The sequence below is a fragment of the Thermobia domestica genome, chromosome 8 (genome assembly GCF_964235325.1).
Source record: "Thermobia domestica chromosome 8, izTheDome1.hap1.1, whole genome shotgun sequence".
Taxonomy (NCBI): domain Eukaryota; kingdom Metazoa; phylum Arthropoda; class Insecta; order Zygentoma; family Lepismatidae; genus Thermobia; species Thermobia domestica.
This window is the reverse complement of record NC_137461.1, coordinates 148,270,401-148,292,898: the sequence shown is the minus strand read 5'-3', so window position 1 is coordinate 148,292,898 and position 22,498 is coordinate 148,270,401. Positions and strand designations below refer to the sequence as shown.

General features: G+C 34.4%; 1 protein-coding gene across 1 annotated transcript in view; it reads right to left on the bottom strand.

Annotated features, from left to right (window-relative positions):
* Positions 1-22,498, bottom strand: part of LOC145693271 (retinol-binding protein pinta-like) — a 95,011-nt gene that overhangs the window by 50,088 nt on the left and 22,425 nt on the right. The window contains exons 2-3 of the mRNA XM_081769115.1: positions 17,363-17,511; positions 8,638-8,797 (exon numbers count right to left, since the gene is read on the bottom strand). Coding sequence (XP_081625241.1) covers positions 8,638-8,797; positions 17,363-17,474 — 272 coding nt within the window. The 5' untranslated portion in view covers positions 17,475-17,511. The remainder of the gene's footprint in view (positions 1-8,637; positions 8,798-17,362; positions 17,512-22,498) is intronic.

Here is a 22,498-nt window from a genome sequence, read left to right as displayed (position 1 = left end):
TAAATTATTCTGCCCAATATCAGATTGGTGGATAATTTCAAGAATTTCTATCCGATTGCGGGCCTATTTTTTCGTATAGCATTAAAGTGTATAATCTCAATACTCATCCGTTTGAAATACCTATATATAGGGTCTACATTAAAATAATGTATGAATAAAGATATTATTCCCCGAAATATAATCCTACTAGATTAGTGCGAAGCTTCCACATTGATTTTGATTTAAGTAAAGAACAAATGAATTTACTACATTGACCGAAAAATATGTATTGAAAAATCTACAGTACACAGTACGTTCAAAAAATATTGGGTCCATCCAAAGAAAAATTTCATTACCTCAACTGTAATGTAACATTACAGTCTGGAAAGAGTCTATGTAAGACACTGAAATAAAACCATTCACACGGAATATGAATTTTCCAAGAAATATTTCAGAAAAGAATGTGCATTAAAAATATAACTTGAGCTTCCAAATTCTAAAAATAACATTATTGAAGCAGGTATATGAACTCAAGTCCATGAACCGCAAAAGATGGGGACACATTGATGCACCGCATGATGCTTACTTTTCCATTATTCATTTGCTTAGGCACGTACTAATAACTATCTCGTTGTACGATGTGCAATTACAACTCATCTGATGTTAATATTTTCTAACTCTGGAATACCAGAGTGATTTTTTTACCTGTTATTACTGGGATGAGTGAATTTTCATTCAGAGAATATTTTACTGTTCTTAAATAAATATTATTCAATTAATGTATAAATACATAATCTATGGATATTCATTATGTATCTTTAGCTAAATACGAGAAGAAGTCGAAAGGTAAAGGGACTTTTGCAATTTGTGGCACTAGGCTTTGGTATTACTGGCAGTATCCAGCGCTGAATTAGCGTCGTCTTCAACAATTCTATGCAACGCGTTACTCTTATTTCCTCGCTAGTCGTTGGAATATCGCAGACCGTTAAATATGGCAGCTCCATTATCGATTTGCATCATGGAGGAAATAAGGGCAGAGATTTGCTTTTTGTTTGTGGAAGGTGTTAAGTCTGCGGAAATTATTCCTCGAATGCAAGCGTAGTATGGTGACATATGTTTATCGCGAAGCAAGAAATTTACGAATGGAATTTAAGAAATTTAAACGTCAATCATTAGCTGGTAAGATTACGCTAACACTATTTTGGAACATGTAAGGTTTCATAGCCGTTCATTTCACGCCAAGAGGCGAAATTGTGAACAGTGAAAACTATTGTGATATGTTGCGAACTAAACTGAAACCTGCAATCGATGCAAAAGTCTTTGATGCGGTGCAAAATTGGTTACAGGTGCAACCGAAAAACTTTTGTTTCGCCGAAAAACAAAAAAACTTGTGAAACGTTCGGAAAATTGTGTTGAAGTGCAGGGAGATTACGTAGAAAAATAATGTGTGTTTCAGTTTTCTATCGTTAGAATAAATGTACCTTTTCTCGAGTCCGTTTATTTTTGACTTCTCCTCGTATATTCTTTTGAAAGAAACTCATTACTGAAAAGTGAAATTTTTTCTGTTACTTTTTCCACTGTATTTTTGGATAACAATAAATATATTTAGAGGAAAAATGTGTATGAAAAATACCTTTCTATATTTTAATCTTTATTTAGTAACGTTGTATTTATTAGTAATATAGTGGAAAATATTCTATTTGCTATTAATATGGAATTTTTATCTCAAATAAGTCAGACTTATAATATTTATAAGCACCGAAGAAAAAATGTCAGTAAATTATATTTCTCAATAGCTTCAGAAGTCTGTGGTATTCGCTTTACTGACAATTGTTAAACACAGTGTTCTGATGTTGTGAACATATAAAAATTTAGCATTGTAAGCACCTCACTGCGTATATTTTGTCCAGACTTGACGAATATAATTTACACCATCTTTTACGAGCAATACGAATAGGAGCTGCTGAGGCTAGTGATCATTCGGATCCTGGTATTCCTGACGCATCCCTAATTCTGAGAACCTCTTCAACTTTCAGACGAAGATTTGGAGGAAAGTTTTTTTTTTTTTTTTTTTTTTGTCTGTAATCAGCGTAACATGAATGGTTTTTGTAAGTGTTCTCTTAAATTTCACAGAAATAGCAATCTACTCCTTTGCATCCATTTGTTGTCATTGTGACGCTGAATTGTATACGTATTGATGCCAGTTTTATTTTAGTTCTACAAAATGCAACAACAAACTAGTACTATTCCATTCTCTACTTCAGGAGTATGTTTCACAGAGTTTATCATAAACATCTCCACTACCATTCATTCGATTGTAGTACTCATAACTATTTTCTTTTTGCTTTGTGACAGTGTTGCTGGCTCATTCATAGATGAGGCTGCCATAGGGATGTAGCCAGCAGGTTTCTGTAGGAGCGGACCGTCAATTTTGGCATAATCTACAAAAATAAATGTGTTGCAGCTTGTGTATTTGAAGCCCGAATAAAACTGGAAAATATTGGTTTCCTTCCGGAAAACTAAAAACACTGTTTTTAGCTTATTATTGTTATTATTATTAATTTTTGTCATAAATTATATTACAGGTAGTTTTTATTATGTTTAACCAATAAACTACTGCCCCGGACCAAACATTATACCTTTGTGAATGACTATTTCAATACACAGAACCTATCTATAAAGGTAACCAAGAAAGTTCTATCGCTGGCAATATCGGATGCAATAGTGGTTCCTATCCAAGGCGTAAAATGGTGTCCCGGATATCCTAGCCACGTGGGGCTTAGCGTTGCCCTGTAACATAAGGACCCCTTTGGGATTCAGAAGTACTGGCTCCAGAGTTTTGAGTTTTTCTTGAACACGGCTCAACTGCTGACAGTACTCAGTGCTTCATCACATGACAACACCCTGTCCAGAAATGGCTCCTTTCTCAGACGAAACAGCTAAGAAACACAGGTGTCTGCTTGCGTTGCCTTTTGACCCAGAGTCAAGTTATGTGGGACCCATCGACTCAACTTCTAGTGTTTCCTCAGTTGATGAAGGTTCTGACGAATGGTTTCGCCACTCACACTGAAGTGTCCCCATGCCGTAAGCGTCCTTGAACCACAAATGGGCAATTAGCGACATCTCGCCAAACATTGGCGGCGCCGTAACGACGATCCCCGGTAGCCCTTCTTCCGTTTTGAAAATTATACCACCAGCAACAGAGATTCGACAAAACGCCAATGAACCACAAAATTACTCCCCCAAAATATGTTAAATCTCCTATATGTGTGTTTTCTTTACATTAAGTTGAATCAAAAAAAAATTAAAAAAGTCTCAAAAAATTCCCCCATGGGGACTCGAATCATCAACCTTATAATTACTAGGCGAGTTCTCTTCCTACTTCGCTACGAAGGTGATGGAGGAAACGTCGCTTGTAAAGGGATAAATCGTTAAGAACGTTTTAATTTGGTCAATCAGTGTGGTCCTATAACCGTGTATATACGACGATAACTGTTTGGGATTAGATAAAATGTGTTCGACATGTAATTATGTAACAAAATGACGTGTGTCTATTTACTTTATTTCATAGTGCTTTCATACTCACTTTCTAATAATCGACAACACTTGTCATCTACATTCATACAATTATCGCACTTACCTCAAGATTTTTCACTTCATGATGTTGAGGCGGAAGTTATTCTTGACCCTCGGAGCTCACTTTAGGAGCAATTCGTCAGGAAAAAATAATGTATAATAATAGTCGCATGCCCATGACTGGCGATAGTGTTGGTCCCTTCGCAATTCTCCGCGAAGAATCTAAGGAGCGCAGACCAAAACGAAGTTCTCGCTGCTACGCGGTGGTAGCTTCAAAACCCCGACTAGAGATAGATGTTTCGACTCGACGAAACTCTGCCGCCATTGGGACACTAGTGGCAATTCTTGGACGCGTCGCTATAGCGACTATCGACATTTAATGCAAGTTGGCCACTAGGTGTTGGCGTCCTTTACGGCATTAGGGTAGTGCAGTTCCTCACATGCCTGGCAATTGCTCGGCTCAATTGCTGTCTGAAGATCTACATTTTGTACGTGTCTTGGTCTTCCGGCAAGTGGTGTGTCTTCGAGTGTCTCGTCATCGTCCTTAAACCTATTATCACCGCTGCACTGTCCGCTCAGTCACGACACTCTCACCAAAGACCTGGCATATCTTCCGCCACACTGCTGCGGCGTTTGACCCCAGTTTGAACTCGTACAGCATACACGCCCCATGACGCTCTGTGGTGGTTCCATGTTTACTCTGTCCTTACGCAAGTTCACGGTGTAACTTAACTGCCACAACCAGGTAGTATGTTGGATATATAAACACCAAGAACTGACTTTCGCCCTATCTCCATTCACATTCAACTCACGATGTGAGGGCCAATATTCGCAGACCTCCACAAAACGCGACAGAACTTTCTTGGTTACTTTTATACATAAGACTGATTTTCTTTGAATTTGCACTTAATTTATTTACGATTTTCTGGCAAAAAATGTTTATTTATTATTCTTGACTAAAAAGACATAATTATTTTATTAACAGCTTTATCTCACTTCCTGTTTTACACGAAATAGCATTTTAAAAAAGCGAATGAACTCCAAACTGAAAAACAATATAAAAACGTTGTTTTTCACCAAATTTTCCATTTGATAAGAAAAAAGTTTTCTTAAACACTACTTACAACATATAAATAATATAATGTACTTACAATTTAGTTTAGTACCATTGTTTTATGGTAGAAATTATAGTACCTTGCCAAACGTTTGTCTTCAAACTGTCGAATACAAATCGCCGCAAATTGTGTAATCTGCTGTCACAAAAAGAATACTATACTATTTACGGATCGCTATAAGGAAGAAATACTATACTATTTTGTGATCGGTATGGTAAAATACTATTGTTCTATACTATTTTACCGTAAATTATTAATTATGTAAACTTTGTTATTTTTAAATGACTGAAGCGAGGTAATCTCACGATGATGTTTTAACATCTGGTCATTATGGGGGGCAGGGAATCATTTGGGGGCCTCGTCCCGATGGGAACCTCCGTAGCTACACCCCTGGGCTGTCAATACAATTTTTGGCAGGAAATCGTTTAACATCTTCATCAATGGAAAACTGGTATACCAATTGCCAGTTGCAATATTGAAATATGTTGAAATAGTGTAAAATTACTCTCATAAAGTATTTGGTAGAATAATTTAGCACACAGGATTCGTTTCTCTCCAACAACCTTTTATTATAAAAGTTTTGTTATATAAAAACATAACATAAAAAGTCAGTTTATTAGTCTCAACACCAGTGCGAAGTTCTTTTATGTAGATAGAGTAAATAGATGATCCAAGGCCCAGGTAGCTAAGGGAAGGATACCAAATAGCTACTGACAAGCTAAGTGGCAACGATTTAGAAATTCTCAGTACTTCAGGCAAGCAAAGAGAAGTTGAGGTCCCGCAGAGATCCAAGTAAGCTAAGCAGGCATGGAAATCACAGAGCTCCAGGCAAGGTAGGTGGTTGCGGTTTAGGATCTCCCAGTGCTTCAAGCAAGCAAGAGAGGAACTGAGTTCCCACAGAGTTTCAGGCAAGCCACGTGGGCAAGATATCCGAGCTTCCGACAACTTAAGAGGCTTCTGTTGGGTTAGATCTCTCAGAGCTCTAGGCAAGATAGGATAGAGGGATGGCTATCTGAATCTGATGCTGAAAAAGATTTCCCAGACTTGTTTTATACCCTCTTGTGGATAGTGGTTTTACTAGTGTTCCTCTTCTGTCACATGACTTAATGAAGGTGACTCTGCTTGTCCTTTTCTTGCCCTGCTAGTAGTTGTAGTAAGAGAGAATGTGGTTTTGTTTACAAATAAGAAACACGTTTTATTGTTTACAAATACAGATTTACACGTATGTAGGGTGTTACAATAGGTATTGCCAATTCTTCGACAAAACAGGTAATGCTTTGTTACCTTTTGGATTTCCTTTCCAACGTACGATATACCATTAAGAAAGTAAAATCAATTGCCGCTTCGTATACGGTAGCTTAATACCATATTTATCTAGTTTGTTGAGAATATACATTCGAAACTTGCATTTTGCACGTAAACCAAGTACCAGTTCATCTTCAGTAATTTCACAAGATGGTTATAATGTGTTATAGAAAAGAAAATGAATTAGTACCAGAACCAATTAATGTGTGTGAAGGGATCAATGGCCTTTCATTCTGATTGTGTTGACTGTCATCAAATTTTAGTCAATTGCAAATTAAATTGAATCTCTCTAATGGCATAATACTTGGGTAGGTATGGTTTCATAAATTACCTTATAAAAGTACTGATAGTGTTGAGGATGTTATCTTGGAATTCCCGAACTTGATTCTCATCGGGACCTTAATTCAAGAAAATCTTTATTAAACTTTATTTTTTAAAATTATGACGTTATAGTCTCAAAGCTCGCAGAGCATTCTGTATTATTTTTTCCTAACTTCATTAAACTTTGTCACGTTAAAGCAAACTTCTAATTTATCCCTTATATTTCCTTTATTTTTGTTTCCATCATCGTCATATTGAGAAATGCTGAATTATGAATTTAAAGGTTGTTTCCGCGTTCAACAATATGGAAGATATATTATACGGAGGTCTACGTCTTCCGTGTTCTCATTTGAGCAGTCAGGGGTTCATTTTCGATTTTTGATTCAACATCAAAATTTCATCGGGTTCATCACCATCAAGTGAGGTTTGATGAGGACATTACCTTCAGAGGTTCACAACTTCCCAAGATGAAATTCTGTGACATCAATCATCATGTGGAATATGGGAGATGTCCTCTAGCACGCCGATTTCCATATTTGGAAAGAAAAAGAGGAATGTAAGTGGAGCCCAGGAAATGACTTAGAACTGAAACCACACTGCAGTGATCTTTCGTGGAAGAACGCATTTTTTCATCAGACAGAAGCGCAGATTTTCATCGGAGAAGAGACAAGTCGGTAATTGCGTTGAGAAGTTAGTTTGGGAGAAAAGACGGCCCTAATTAGATCGTGGAACTTACAATCTTGTTAGTCATCGACAAGAAGTAAAGTACCTTACCAACACTTCTGAACAATTACACCAAACATTTTAAACCACTTCCTAACATAATTACTTAGCTCTACCTATCCTTACAGTTTGCTTTGCCATCCAGCAAATCAAATGTTTGTGTTTTATTTCAAAGTAAAATTCTAAATTAAAACTCATAGTAGTACAATAGTAATAATTGATTGTGATTGTATAAATACAATATTTAGAAAAGTAAAATTTTGACATGCACTAAATGTAAAGTGTGTTAATTTTTCAGTCGAAGAGTTCACACGGAATTTTTAACGTAAATTCACAAACTTTTTTTCCTGTGAAAATCAAGCTTTTATGTAAAAGGATGTCATGGTCTTGTTTACCTCAAGAAAAAGAAAGGTCAACAGAAGCTCGTATTTCTATCATATCAAAATTATTTATGCAGCCAAAATTCAACCGAAAGTTTTCTCTGTGGTGAGCTATTTCCATGTTAGATTAATGCAATGAATAATAATGTCAAGGATTTGTAAATGAAGCACAATGATCTGCAGTTCAGCTCAGTTGTATACTTTCTAGCTTCTCTAATAGATACAGTCACTTCTCTATGTTTTTGTTGCACATTTAAGTCATTCTGAAGGGCCTAGTTGTTGTCCAATAATGACTTCATTATCTATAAATTTACATCCTGAGTTGAAAAATTACGGGATTGTAAGGTTTAGAGTAAAATAGTAGTTTTCTTCTAAGTAGGCACTCTCTGACTTAGATCTACTTCTTTTCCTCTTTATAGACAACAGAGAAGCATACTTATTGTCGGTACACATTGTTGAACAAGATATCTGCGAAGAACCAGATAGTTCATTAAACACACTATTTTCTGTCTTTCTTGTACAAGTAACAATCTCCTCTTGTGAGACATCTGTAGAAGAATCTTTTAGACTTGACAAGAAATTCGGAGCTTACACTGCCAACAATACCATCTTGTTCATTTGACTCCATATCATCTTCAAAAGCATCTTCTTCTTCTTCAATGAACTGTGTTGGTTCTTCCTCTTATAAATTGACGTTATCAGTATCTGCGTCCTCGAAAAGATGTTGACTAATTTTAAAATAATTACATCCTAGTGAAAAGGCCATTTTATATGATTCACTAAACTAGGGCCATTCAGAAAGTAATCTTCGATTGGTTAAAAGACAAACACCAAAGTAAATGATTATTTATCTGCATCTGAAAACTACTATTTTTGCTCTATTTTTCAACAGAGTTTCCATAAACATTCAAGTATTCTATCGAATACACATATTAAATGTCGACTCCAGTCCCGTTTAAACTATACAGCGTTCTCCGTTAAACCTATATAGCGTGAATGCATTTAAAACTCTGTTTAGGTTTACTATATATGAATCTACTAACACTGACGTAATTTCTTAATTATAGAGACCACTAAGTGAAACATTCACACTTCTTCCTTTTTCTCATCGGAACGCCAAATATGCAAATAGGATGGTGGCTTAATGTACACGGCTAAATTTGACGTACTTAAGTTTATTTCATACCTTTATATGACTTATTTTAACAACGGAATATATCAAATTACTTTATACTTACAGATGTTCTATACATTTTTTAATTGCAGGTGAATGTGGATCTCTTGATGCAAAGAATTCTGGCAGAGCTCCTCTAAATGTGAAGTGTTTATCCAATTTCTCTTTTGTTCTCTGTAAGCTATATTTCGACTGCCTTAGAAAATTTAGCAGAAAAGCATCTTCTAAGGAAAAAAATATTACACAAAATATATTATGATTAAGTAATGGTAAAACGTGAGAGTATAATTACATTAACTAGTTACCTTGGAGTATCTAGAAAAACGCCAATTACACCAAAGGATTTTGCAGACATCACTTACGCTTGATTTTTAAATAAGCTCTACAGAAACTTTGTTACTAAAACATCTATAATTTATATTTGTTTGAAGCCAATATCCGGGTGGTATATTCATTTTCTGTACTAGGCATGTTGCTCTCTGTGCCAGACGGTAAGAAGAAATATGGTGGCATTTTTCTATGTGAAAACCTGTGAAACTGTGAGTTATATCTTCATATATTAATAGTTTAAACAGAGGGTAATTTCTACTTTATGGTAGTGATTTTTACCCTCCTGCACTAGGTTATACAATTCTTTTTTCACCACCGACCATCTTCAATATGTTGGTTCTGAGATGAACAATTTGACGACATCGGCGAATTCATTGAAGAGGGCTTCTAATCACCACAGCGTGATCCAGTTTAGTACACTCGTTCTTGGTTGATTTCCCAACTCCTTTAAGTGTATTGGCTCAGCAATTTGTGATGCACCGCTTTAATACATAAAAGACACAAAAGTCCAAGAGCGACGTATTTGGCAATTTAACACGGATATATATTAATGGGATACCTTGATATTGTCTCTTGTTATACGCCATATAGCCCACCGTTTTCAATGTAACTGTTGGCCTTATTTTGGTGGATGTGCAGGTTGGAAACCTCATTGCCATAGAAATCAGTGGCATGATAGCGGAACATATAATCTGAGATGAGATGTATCTTTACTAGAGATGCAAGGGCTGGAGAAAAAAACCGGCTTCTTTGGAAAAAAAACTCGGTTTTTTCTGCTTCGCTTTTTTGCTTGGGAAATTTTGGGCTTTTTTCAAAATTCTGCTTTAAATTGATAAAGCAGACTTTGTTTCGCTTCTCTATAACAAAAAGTCATTTAATTAATGGTTGATGCAGATAATAATATAAAACCTCGAAAATAAACCATGAATTTCGAAAAGATATTTCAAACAATTTTACTTCAACATATTTACATTATGAATTCCAAAGGATTAATCAATGTATATAATAAGAATTTTTTAACCTCCTATATACAAAAGTAAGCAGGATTGGTAAGGTAAGCAGGGTTGTTTTTGAAAATGCCAAAAACCCGTTTTGGGGGGGGGGGAGTTTAAACCAGATTTTTTTGGCTTTAAACCAGGTTTTTTGATTTAGATATTTTGCTTTATGTATTTATATTACATATTCACAGAAACAGGGGCGGATCCAGGACCGACTTCTGGGGGGGCGGTGGGTTGCCATAATGCTACTTTTAAGGGCTCCAATCTCTGGAATGGATTTTATTTATACATAAAAAACAATAAAGTTTCTTCTTCTGGGGGGCGATCGCCCCGATCCCCCCTGGATCTGCCCCTGCACAGAAAGAAGTTTGTTTCGCCTTGGTGTTATTATGCAAAAACGCGGTTATGTTGGAAGGGGTCCCATAAGCTTAAAGAAGTCTGGTCAGTAAATATCTTAAATTGAGAAACTACCGCCCTAGCCATCGGGATTATCCCGTCATTACTTTAAACGTAAAGCAATAACGGGAAAATCCTGTTATTGATTTGCATGTAAAATTTAAAGGACAACGTATCATAATCAGTACGCTAAAACTGAGGTATTAAATTACAAATTTAGTATGTAGATATCATTGAAACTCCAATCCAATCTAATGTTGGAAGCTACGTAGGCAATCCATAAATTTTGCCAATTGCTATCAATATATTTAAGCAACGTTGGCTTCTTTATAAAACAACAGGCATTCAGGCATGCAAAAATATACAATTTGATTTAGTTTCGTGTGTTTAGGCTTAACATCCTTACGTAATACCGAGGTTATCAAGGAGAATACTTTCGCTTAAAAGTCTTCACTACAGCGAAATTAAACTACCGCTAATTTTAGAGTTGTTCTGTAATATTTTCAAAAAAAAATATAAATATTTAAAAAGCAGAAACGTACTAAACAATGTGATTTTTTATGTGATACCGTTATCATAACTTATCTATCTGCTTTCGATTTGCAACTGTAAATAGGTTTAGCATTTTTTGCTGGTTCTGTAAATAGCGGCATACCAAAAGCAGATAGGTGAATTGTGGTAAAGATATCACGTGCAAAATCGTATTGTCTATTTCACTACGTTTCTGCTTTTCGAATATTTTTATTTGTTTTGAAGATATTACAGAAAAACTCTAAAATTAGCGGTAGTTTAATTTCGCTGTAGTGAAGACCCTTAAAGTGACATCCGAACCGCTACTTGGTTTACGCATGAAAGAAGGGTTGTGATTCGACCGAGAATTGAACATGGGACACCTTGATTAAAAGCTGAAAAGGAAATAAAACTAATGCAGATGGTTTGATATGTGAAAACGTCACCACAAAGTTCACACGATTCGCATTTTTCGTTCTTTTTATTTTTTGGTTTAAACCCATTAATAATAATAATAAAAAAAGCTGGTGTAAACCAGACAACCCTTTCAAAAGTAAACACTTCTTTTAAAAAATACACAAATAACTAACAAAATTGTATGTAGTATTTTTACTTCAAAATATTCCATGCCCTCTTTTTGAAACAAAATAAAATTAAAATAAAACATAAGAGAAGAACTTAGATTTATATGATACACTTAAAGGCTGCACATCTAGAACTTTTGGTTCTGTATATTCTTGAAATTCTACAGTTAAGTTTTATATAACCACCATCACGGTTTACCCAATTCTCAAGTTTTCTGAATTTTTAACAAGAGGGATTCAACATATCATTACGGAATTCCCCCCTTCCAAAAAAGGACTACGGAATATATTTGAGTTAAGCTAAATACAACTGCACAACAAACATGACTGTGTGGTTAGCCTTTGCGCTTCTATCGGGAAGTCCGGGATTCAACCCAGCATTCGACCATACTGACAAAGCTTTTCTTCACTCCATCTGTGAATGTAGAAATAGTGCGTGTACTGTGAGTTGGCCGACTTCCTTTCTTATTGTTTTTAAATCGTTATTATTACTAATTACCAGCAGTGACGGTTTCGCGAAGGTTAGGGGGTTGGTCTTTCGGACTGAAGCCTGTTCCCCAAAGTTACGGAATGTCTAAAACAAAGGAAATATCTATTAGTTATACCTTTACTCATAAATTTTAAGCTCCCGTCAAATAAAAATTACGAATGTTCAGAAAAACTAAACATTAGTAAGAAAAATCCCTCCCAAAATACTTTTCTAAATCCGCCACTGATTCTCAGTATAAAATGATCTTCAAGGTTGTATCTGGAAGATTGTTGCTAAACATATAAACGAAACGAAATATTAGTTATGCCTGTACCTATAAACTTCAAGCACCTCTCAAATAAAATTAGGACATTTTAGAAAACGCAACAATCAGAGAAACGCCTCCCAAAGAACTTTTCTAAATCCGCTACTGATTATTTGTGTAAATTGGTATTCAAGATTGTATCCGGAAAATTATTGCTAAATCATTGCACAGCTACAGTATAACAGAAATGTTTAAGTACAGTTTGACGGATATATTGAAAAACGTACGCTTTGACGAATATATAGAAAAACATAAGTTTAACTTTTGCGCTAGATGCTAAGAGTACTAAGCTCTTAGAAATGAAACACAGATGACAAACTAAAACGATCTAGAAAAGAAAAAAAAATGTCGATAACTCAAAAGTTAAAATAAAGTTAAATAGCCTCTAAAATTGTCCTCAAATACTACATTCTTCATCTTAGCTTTAATTCGTAAAATATGTGCTCCATCCATCTTGATGGTGAATATCAGAGCGAAATATGGCATTTAGGTCATGGAATTCTTATCTAACTATAGAACATACTATAAGAAAGCTATTTATATAGAAAAATCATGAAAATGAAAAAAGGCAAAATTTCCAAAATTCTCGTTTTTTTCCCAAAAAAGCCGGCTTTTTATGTGAAAAAAAAACATCGATTCAAAAAAGCCGGCTTTTTTGCATCTCTAATCTTTACATTGGATATCATTCTATATAGGAAGGCTGCAAAAGGACAGAAACTCACCTCTACTATAGACTCTTGGGGAAAATTTTCTAGCACGCGAATCCAATGTGCATGATACAGGTAGGACGGTAGCAAATCACACGAGCCTGGTTGAATCAGACAAAAAAGATCCATGTCTTATCTTGGATGATAACACAAAGTCATTTATCATCAGCTAGTTAGTGCTCATACGGTCGTTTATATGCTACTCTTGCTCTTAGAGCATGTACTGGCATTTGTACGTTGTTTCCAAACCCATCATCTATTAGAAAATGTGATTAATTGTAGCTGCTAGCCATTGATCATATGCTGTTCTTTCCTATTCGGATGGTGTTTTCTCTTTGGTTACATATTATCGTACTTATAAATGATACTTAGAGTGCGCCTCTGAGTTGGTTCTTTTTTCTGCGACTTTTTACAGGCGTTGTGTCCTTTAAGAACTGATGCATATGATGATGTATTGCTATATATATATATATATATATATATATCCCTTTATCAGAATCTTTGAAACTTTTGCACTTACACTTAATGTTTCCTTTTTTAAAATTTGACTCTAGCTATATCCGACATTGAAAAGTGTTACTATGTATCCAACCCATAAGGATACATTTTTGGAGGCATAATTATCACAATGAAATTTAATTCTATCTCGTAGATAATAATGTAATGTGTTTGATATAGTACTTGGACAGACGTGGCTCCTCTGGCGGTACCTGTAATCCACTACCATAAGAATGAAATGACCTCCAGTACTTTCTAAAACGTCTATTGTTGTGTACTAATGTCAAAATAAACGAAATAAAGAAATGAAATTTTAAATAATTTAAGATTTATTGGATATGTATTATAGTAATAAATAAACTTCTAATGCTGAATTTCAGGTGAATAAATATCAAAATGTTCAAATGCGGATGGATTTATTCTTGAATCCGGAGACCATTCCTTGAAGATCGCATTCATCTTCTACTGAAAACATTAACAAACATTTACCCATGTTATAGACAATGGATTGTGAATACCAAGGTTTTAAAATACGTCAATATTTTGAAGAACCCACAAATTCAACACTTTAATAGTAAACAATCGGTTTCCAATGTGAAGATATTGTTTGTATCAATCTAAAAGAAGAATTCAAGTCAAGTTTTTCGGCACTATTCAAAATGCCGAAAGCTGTTCTCATCGTCTAACTGTTACTTAAATTTCTCTTATCTCTTTCTGTTTAATTTTACGGAAGTCACATAGACCAAATATTGTTTTAGAACATTTATGATTCCTTGGATCTTTCTGGGTTCTCTCTTTGTACACTTTTTGTGTGTTCTTTTAAAATCTGAATAGAGCTTTCTAAAAATTTCAAATAAAACATCTCACATTTTTCCTTGTTTCCAATAACACCATATTAGGTTGTTGTATCGTGAGTACACGATAACCAATGTCTGAGATACAGTATTTATACTGCCAGATATATGTTTCAGAGAGCTCGTTAACAGAGAAAACGTGGCATCAGAGTGAAAAATAGAGAAAGAAGTTATGTTATTTTCTCTTCAATTCTCTTCAGCTTTTTCTAAAATGGAGTGAACTATTAATGTTTTTTAAAAAAACTGAGATTTAAACATGTCTACGCTTTCTAAATGTATTCAAGGCCTCTCGATTAAATAGAAGGTTTCGTAATTCTACCTAATTAGACTTAGCTCTTACCAATTCTCTGAGCCAGTAACAAGAGTGAAAGAATATAAATAGGCCCTAACATATAATACCTTAAGACGTATTTTGAGTATCTATGGCCAATCACAATAAACTCCAATATAAAGTCTCTGAATTAATAGCACCAATCATTTGTGTAGATTACTGTTATTAATTCAGAGAACAAATCCATGAGAACAAAATACGTTGACGTTTGCAGTGTAAAGAGGCAAATATCTCCGATGTTAGACAAGGTTGAGTTTAAGTTTGCCGGTTATTTGGTGTAGGTGCATAAACGGAAGTAGTACATAACTTCCTAACATAACTGCTATAGAGAAAAGTTATAACATTTTGGATATGACATGACAAGAGTAGTGAGATGGAATACAAGTTTAGAAGAGGGGGGACGATGACATCGAGGGGAATATACATAAAATCTGTAGAGCTAATATATGGAACAAATATCTAGAACAGACCGTTTGTACAATATCAGTCGTATGACGATAGCTGTATAGTGTTAAATGTCGCAATCGAATTGCAATTTCGGAAAATTTGTCACCACGGCCAACGCGTTAGAGTGGGAAAATATTTCCTACAATATAAACCTTTGGTCCCAGACAATTGGAAGTAACTAATGTTCCGTGATGACTAAATTTTCTCTTAGCTTTCAGCATCAGACCAGGTCTAGGTATAATGAGTTTCCAATTAAACTTGAATCCCTGGTTGCCTTCTTTGTGTCGTCAAACATGTAGGGATCATAATGAAATAATTTATCATAAATATTTCGTGATGAGCATTCTCTACTATGCTAAAGACATAAAACATTAAAAATTTACTTCATGAAGTTTCATTACCACATTTTCATTTATAAGTCCAATTTTTGCGCAGGATTAGACATACTTAAGTACTTTATGTTTCTAAGACTACAACCCTCAATGTCGGTAGCATATAAAAATCCAGTTTTCATTAACTGTAAATTCTAATTACTGTATTAGGGTAAAATTGCTTGCTTTGAATTTAAACAAACCGCAATCTGTCTCTTGTGCTGTCTATTCTTTATATATAACCAGGAAATAAAAAAACTAAAAAAGTTATTTGTATGTTGGAAATATACGAACTGGTATGCAAACATTGCCCTGTCGGCAAAAGAAAGCTGTTTGTATAGAAGGGAAACAGGTCATGAAAGTGCGCGTTGCACGGAAGGAAATAGGTAAGTGTAAGCATCATATCAAACATGAAGAAAATAGTAATGTTAAATTATAAAGAAATTATATGCAGTTCATTGAAATATGATTGAAATTGAAACTGATCGATTGTGTGAAAGTTAATTGTCTGTACTGCAAAACTTTATGATTGAGTTAGTATGTAAATTATAAGGTTCGACTCATATTTTATGTCTCCTTTATAAATTCAACATCACTACCATCTAAATCAAAGTATGAATTAGTAGTATTTCTAAACAGCAGCACCAAAATTACTACTAAAGGCCAATCTAATAAACAATGTCTCAATTATAATGCTAAATAAGTCTACCCAAAGTCTTTGTGCAAAAAAACTCAGTATGTGCTGAAACAGTTATAAAATGTAACAAATCTATAGCACAATATGAACTACGAATTTAATACACAACAATATAATCATTTACTGTGTTATACTTTAGAAAATAAAGTCTGAATATTTTCATTAAATATAGTACTAAAAAAGTAATTTCAACCACGAAGCACTGCAAATGAGTAGACCAAATTATTGAAATGGCAAACTAACATTAATAAAGAACATGAGAAAATTGGACAAACATAGTAATACTGTACCGTACTCAAAAAAAAAAAAAAAAAAATGAAATAAACAGTGCTTTAGAGGAATCGCAAAAAAAAAAAAAGATTGTCTTCTATACGATACAAAAACTTTGGCAAAACGTGTCAAATGTTAGGTATTATAAAACTGTCGAACGTTTTAATCTTTTTACTACTTGGTGAGAACGATTCCCAAATACTAATTCCGTATTTGTCGGTTCTTTCCCTTAAAAGTTTATAAATATAACTGTAAATATTAAAGGTAACAAACGCTTTCAAACCCTAAAACGAGATTATAAGATATACTTAATTATTTAGTAAATATCTTGAATGATGGATTTGGAATTGCTGTAGCTGCTAATACGCATGTATATATATATATATATATATATATATATATATATATATATATATATATATATATATATATACCAAAGTTGTTCTGTATTTAGCCAATCCCTATTCTGTATTTAGATAATGCAGTTTGATACAATTAATGAAACAATAGTGATGAATAAATGAAAACATATTCAGTTCTTCTGAACAATTAAGGTGATGTAAGGTGATCCAAAACCGATATCACCAATGTCGTAGCTAATTCCAGTGTTTTAACTGAAAATTATTGTTGTTCCTAAGCTGAGTTGCTGAGTTTATTTTTTTTTTACATATTCATAACAATTAAATAAGAGCGAAAAAGAATATGTCTTACATAAGGAAGTATTCAAAACCTAACACACAGAAAGCACTAAAACACGGATTGATTCATCTCCGTTGAATCATCTATAACTCAGTCGTTACCTAATTTCAATATTACGCATTCTGTATATAATACCGGAAAAATTCATAAAGGGACATACATATTTAGTTATGAACTTAATGAAAATAAAATAAAAAATAAAAGTGAATATTTACATACCGGTAAACGAATATTTACGAAGTATTTAGGTAAAATAAACTAAATATTTTAAAATAAAATATCAAATATATTAAATTACCTTACCTATATCCTGTGGCATGTGCGGTTCCTTTCTAAGCCATTCTTTGATATTTTTCAGATCATTTTCCAATTGCTGCGGATCTTCTTTACGTTCTTTAAGAAGATATAATTCCATTTTTGTCTGTGGTTTTAATGATGTTATCGGGCATACGCTACATGAGAGACAGGAAAAAATCAGTTTATCATATGCTTACATTATATTTTATACTAGCTGAAATACTCATTCTTCTTATGAGAGCTGTATTTGGAAATCAACGCCTGTGGGAGTGTCACCATTCATCTCAGCGACCGCGAAAACTATGGATTTGAAACTAATATCGGGCATTTTGGATGATTTTTACATGTATCGGTATCCCTTCTCCGTGACCGAGGCCCGCAGCCGAATGGGGTAAATATGGAAGTTATTGCGATCGAAGTTTCACCATTGATCTCAGCGACCGCAAAAGCTATGAATTTGGCACTAATATCGGTCATTTCTACTACTTTTACATGCCCCGGTCCCTGGTAGGAAAATTGAAAACAACTTTTCGTCTTGGTTTGGGGCCAAGGAACCTGTGACTCGAATTTAGTAACTCTCGGTCCACTCATCTGGTCGCTAGGCTGCACAGAGACAGACACAAAGACACACACACAGACAAACAAACTCTTTATTTTATTTATATTAGATCTACAGAAAAGTTGCATCATAACTCGAACTAATGATACACGACAACGAACGATTGAAAAATTAGGAAGCTTAGAGACTTCAGTATATAAATATAACCAGTTATAAATATAATATTCAGTATATAAATATAAATATAACCTATATTATGAACAAAATAAAACTTTTGAAGTTTATTGACATTTTCATTCCATATTGTATTCACAGTGTTCCTGACTAATAAATTTTCAACTTTTCCAATTAATAAGACAATGCTCAATATAAAACAGATACTTTCTTTGTGTCATGCATTATGCTTCCTGTGTACGTGAAGTGTACGTACCCAACGATACATGACGTACATAATATAGACTAAAACTGCCCTTGTATATACTGTACCATCCATCGATAATAACACTTGTAAAGGACGCCTTTGTCTCATATGTGGCAACAATTTATATCATTTATATCAGACATGATGTGGTATTTTTTGGCATCCACAAAATTACATTTTGTATCATGCTGTCTCCGTATTTCCAAAAATAAATAAAACATCTTCACTTTTGATATAATGTATTACGGTAGGTACAATACGATATTTTAATTTTTGCTATTTTTTTTGGGGGGGGGTCAACTTAACTGTGGTATGTAGTTCTGATAAATGACAGTTTATCATTTTAAGTACTAAGTAACAGGAGAAATTATTTAATATAGCGGTGAAAGCTGTTTCATGATCAAACTTCAATTCTTGTCTGCATATATGCATGTTCGTTTTTATAATGTAATATTGATATGTCGTCTACAACAATTACAACGTACTTCCAGATAAAATAACGAAGTTTTGTACTGAGCGTAAAGCATATTCCTAACAGATATGCATATAAATGCACATAGACCAAGGGACAAGGGGGTGGTAATTCCTTTCCCCCACTGGGGAATTTTTGCTACAATAATAGATATGTTCCATATGGTTCTTAGAATAAAAAAAGTGGTTGGGTAACACATATATGCAACACCTGGGTTCTGAGGCGCTTAACCCTTTAGCACCCGTGTTTACTTACAGACATAGATGGGATCTCTTTAAATGGTCGTAGATTAGACCGTTAGTGCAACACTGGAACAAGTTATACCTCGATCGATTTGTACGATTGAAGGCTATCAATTTACGCTTTAATGGGACATTTCTGTGTACAAAGGAAAACTAATTGATTGATATTTAAGACTATTTCCCTAAAAAGTCCCTTCTCGCAAGCCTTTTAGTTATAAAGTGGCAACACTGCAAACTACGTGAAAACTAAAATGTATTTATGTGTTCTATATTATGTTCAACTTACACTGAAATTTTCGTCTTGATCCACCAAATAGCAGCAGATTAAATACGTATTTTATAGTCTTCACATGGTCCATAATAGTTGATTTTCATGAAAGTATGAGTATGACTTTGTGTCAATGTTCCATTTGAAAACAGGTGATAGAAATTATTCTAATTGATTTTCCCATTCGTTATATTATGACAGAAATCCCCCAGGAAAGGTTATATGGTTTGTTAGTCCATGGTACAATAGAAGATATTTCAAAGCAATAATTTTACTGTCGGTCGATTACATTATGTTCTTTTAAAAATACGTGTTATTCTGCTATTCTACACTGTATACAACTTCCAAACATGTCTGCTGATACTTGAAGTTATCAAACAATTTTCGAAGTTATTGCGTAGGACATGTATTCTTATTACATGTGCACACTAATGACCGCACTTCAGATAGTATGTAATATGTAGTTTCTTAATTGCCGTAATAATAAACAATTCGTTATATTCTTTGTGTTCTTGTCTATCTGTAAGTTGATAATAGCAGCACGTCCACCCTGAAATCCACGTGTTCTCAGTTATTCTGGAGAAGAATAGCAAACAAAAAGAAGCCAGTCAGACAGACAACTATTGCAACAAGACAATTCCTCAATTAAAAATAGAAAAATCTGTGTAATACACTGCGCATAAAACGAAACTTAAACACGGACGACAAATTTCATCGAAAAAATGATCCGTAAAATTCTCCAGGTCAAAGGACTGCGGCAAGAGAGTGGCACTGCAAAACTGCACCGTTTAACATCAATTTACATCAAAATTCGTACAGAATACGGCACACACAAACACAGCTTATCGCTGAGACTACCAATGTTTCACAAAGTTACTACCAAAGTTGTTAAGTAAATCTGCTAAATCATGTGTGGCGGAAAATTGTATATTCTTAGTTGGATAATTCACCATAATTATAGCTTACTGCTATACAAAAGTATGTAGCAGACATCCTGTTTAACAACGAGCAGTGCGTATTTTGCCAGAAATAGAACTAAAATGGGGATCACGAAAAAAAGGAAAGGATGATTCATGGGAAACTCTAGTGACATGTGGCACTAGAGCAGCTGAACGTGCCATTAAAGGAACACGTATTCGAAAGGAAGATGAATCACTACTGCTACAGATTCAAGAATTTATCTCAAGCAGCCGAAATGAGGTACTACAAATTTTACCAGGTCGTCGAGCAGAAATTGTTCATGGAAGAAATACACCTAAAGATAAATGCATTGAATTCTCACTCTGTGCAGGTATGTCAGTAAGTGATTTGGTTATTGAAACTGATTTACTGTTATTGTGAGCTGTTCTTAATCACCACCAACAGGCGTGAGTTCCTTCGTAGGTGCTCACGGCAGAAATGCTACATTTCAAAAGCTCATATTTACCTCATCTCTCATGCAGTTTATATTTACCCTTTTAATTGAAAGTAATAACCACATTTTCTGAAATTATCCCATCAATAGGGAAGAGAACATATATGAATGTTTTAAGACTGATGGTTAGAGGTCATCACCGCTTTTGAAAACACAATCATACATTGCTGTTTCTAATTCAAATATTTCTATATATGAAGGTAAGTGGGCCGTATGGTTGAGTAGAGTTATTAATTCTGTACTGCTTGTAAGATATCTGACTGTTATACTTAGGAGCATCTGTCTTGAAATAGACCTAAATCAGCTGACCAAACATATTGCGTTAAAAATTTGGAGACACGGGTTTTCCTAAGACTTGGGCCTGCATTACTTGCAGCTAAAAGGATAGATATAAACTAAAAAGGAGATGAGGGAAGTCTGAGCTTTTGGAATGTAGCAATTGTGCCGTGGAATGTAGCCACGAAAAACCTGATGTTTGTCGATGGTGATTAATAAAAGCTCACAGTAACAATGAAGCTGCTTCAGTAACCAAAACACTAGTTATGTTTCTCCCATGAACAATTTCAGCTCGAAGATCTGGTACAAGTTGTGATAACTCATTTCGGCTGCTATGAGATCCACTTCCTGAATCTGTAACAGTAGTGATTCATCTTCCTATCGAATACGTGTTCCTTTAATGGTATTCAGTTGTTCTAGTGTTACATATCATTAGACCTTTCCATGAAACATCTTTTCCCTTTTTTCGTGATCCCCATTTTAGTTCTATTTCTGGCAAAATACGCACTGCTCCTTGTTAAACAGGATGTCTGCTACATACTGTCGTATAGGAATAAGCTCTAAATATGATGAATTATCCACTAAGAGTGTACAATTTTCCGCCACACATGATTCAGCAGATTAACTTAGCAACCGTCGTAAGTTTGTGAAACTTTGGTAGTCTCAGCGATAGGCTGTGTTTGTTTGTGCCGTATTCTGTACGAATTTGGATGTAAATTGATGTTAGACGGTGCAGTTTTGCAGTGCCACTCTCTTGTTGCAGTCCTTTGGCCTGGAGAATTTTACGGATACTTTTTCGATTAAATTTGTCGTCCGCGTGTAAGTTTCGTTTTGTGAGCAGCGTATTACACAACCTTTTCTATTTTTAATTGAGCAATTGTCTTGTTGCAATAGTTGTCTGTCTGACTGGCTTCTTTTTGTTTGCTATTCTTCTCCCGAATAACTGAGAACACATGGATTTCTGGGCGGATGTGCAATTATTATCAACTTACAGACAGACAAGAACACAAAGATAGCAACGGATTGTTTAATATTACTGCAATTTAAAGAAAATACATATTACATATTATATTAAGTGCGGTCATCAGTGTGCTCATGTAATAAGAATACATGTCCTACGCAATAACTTCGAGAATTGGTTGATAACTTCAAGTATCAGCAGACATGTTTGGAAGTTCTATATATATTGGAGAATAGCAGAAGAACAAGTATTTTCAAAAGTATAATACATACATAATGTAACCGCACAACAGAAAATTGTTGCTTAGAAATATCTTTATTATATTATGACCAATAGAATTCGTTACAGAATCTGAAAAGAAAATCAATAAAATGTTAGAAAAAATTAGAAAGGGCTTTGAAGAATATGGGATGAAAATAAATGTTAGAAAGACAAAAGCCATGGTGACTGGAACGAAGGGGTCTGTGTCAAATATAAAAGTAGGAGGGGAGAAAATAGAACAAATGAATAGTTTTCGATACCTGGATAG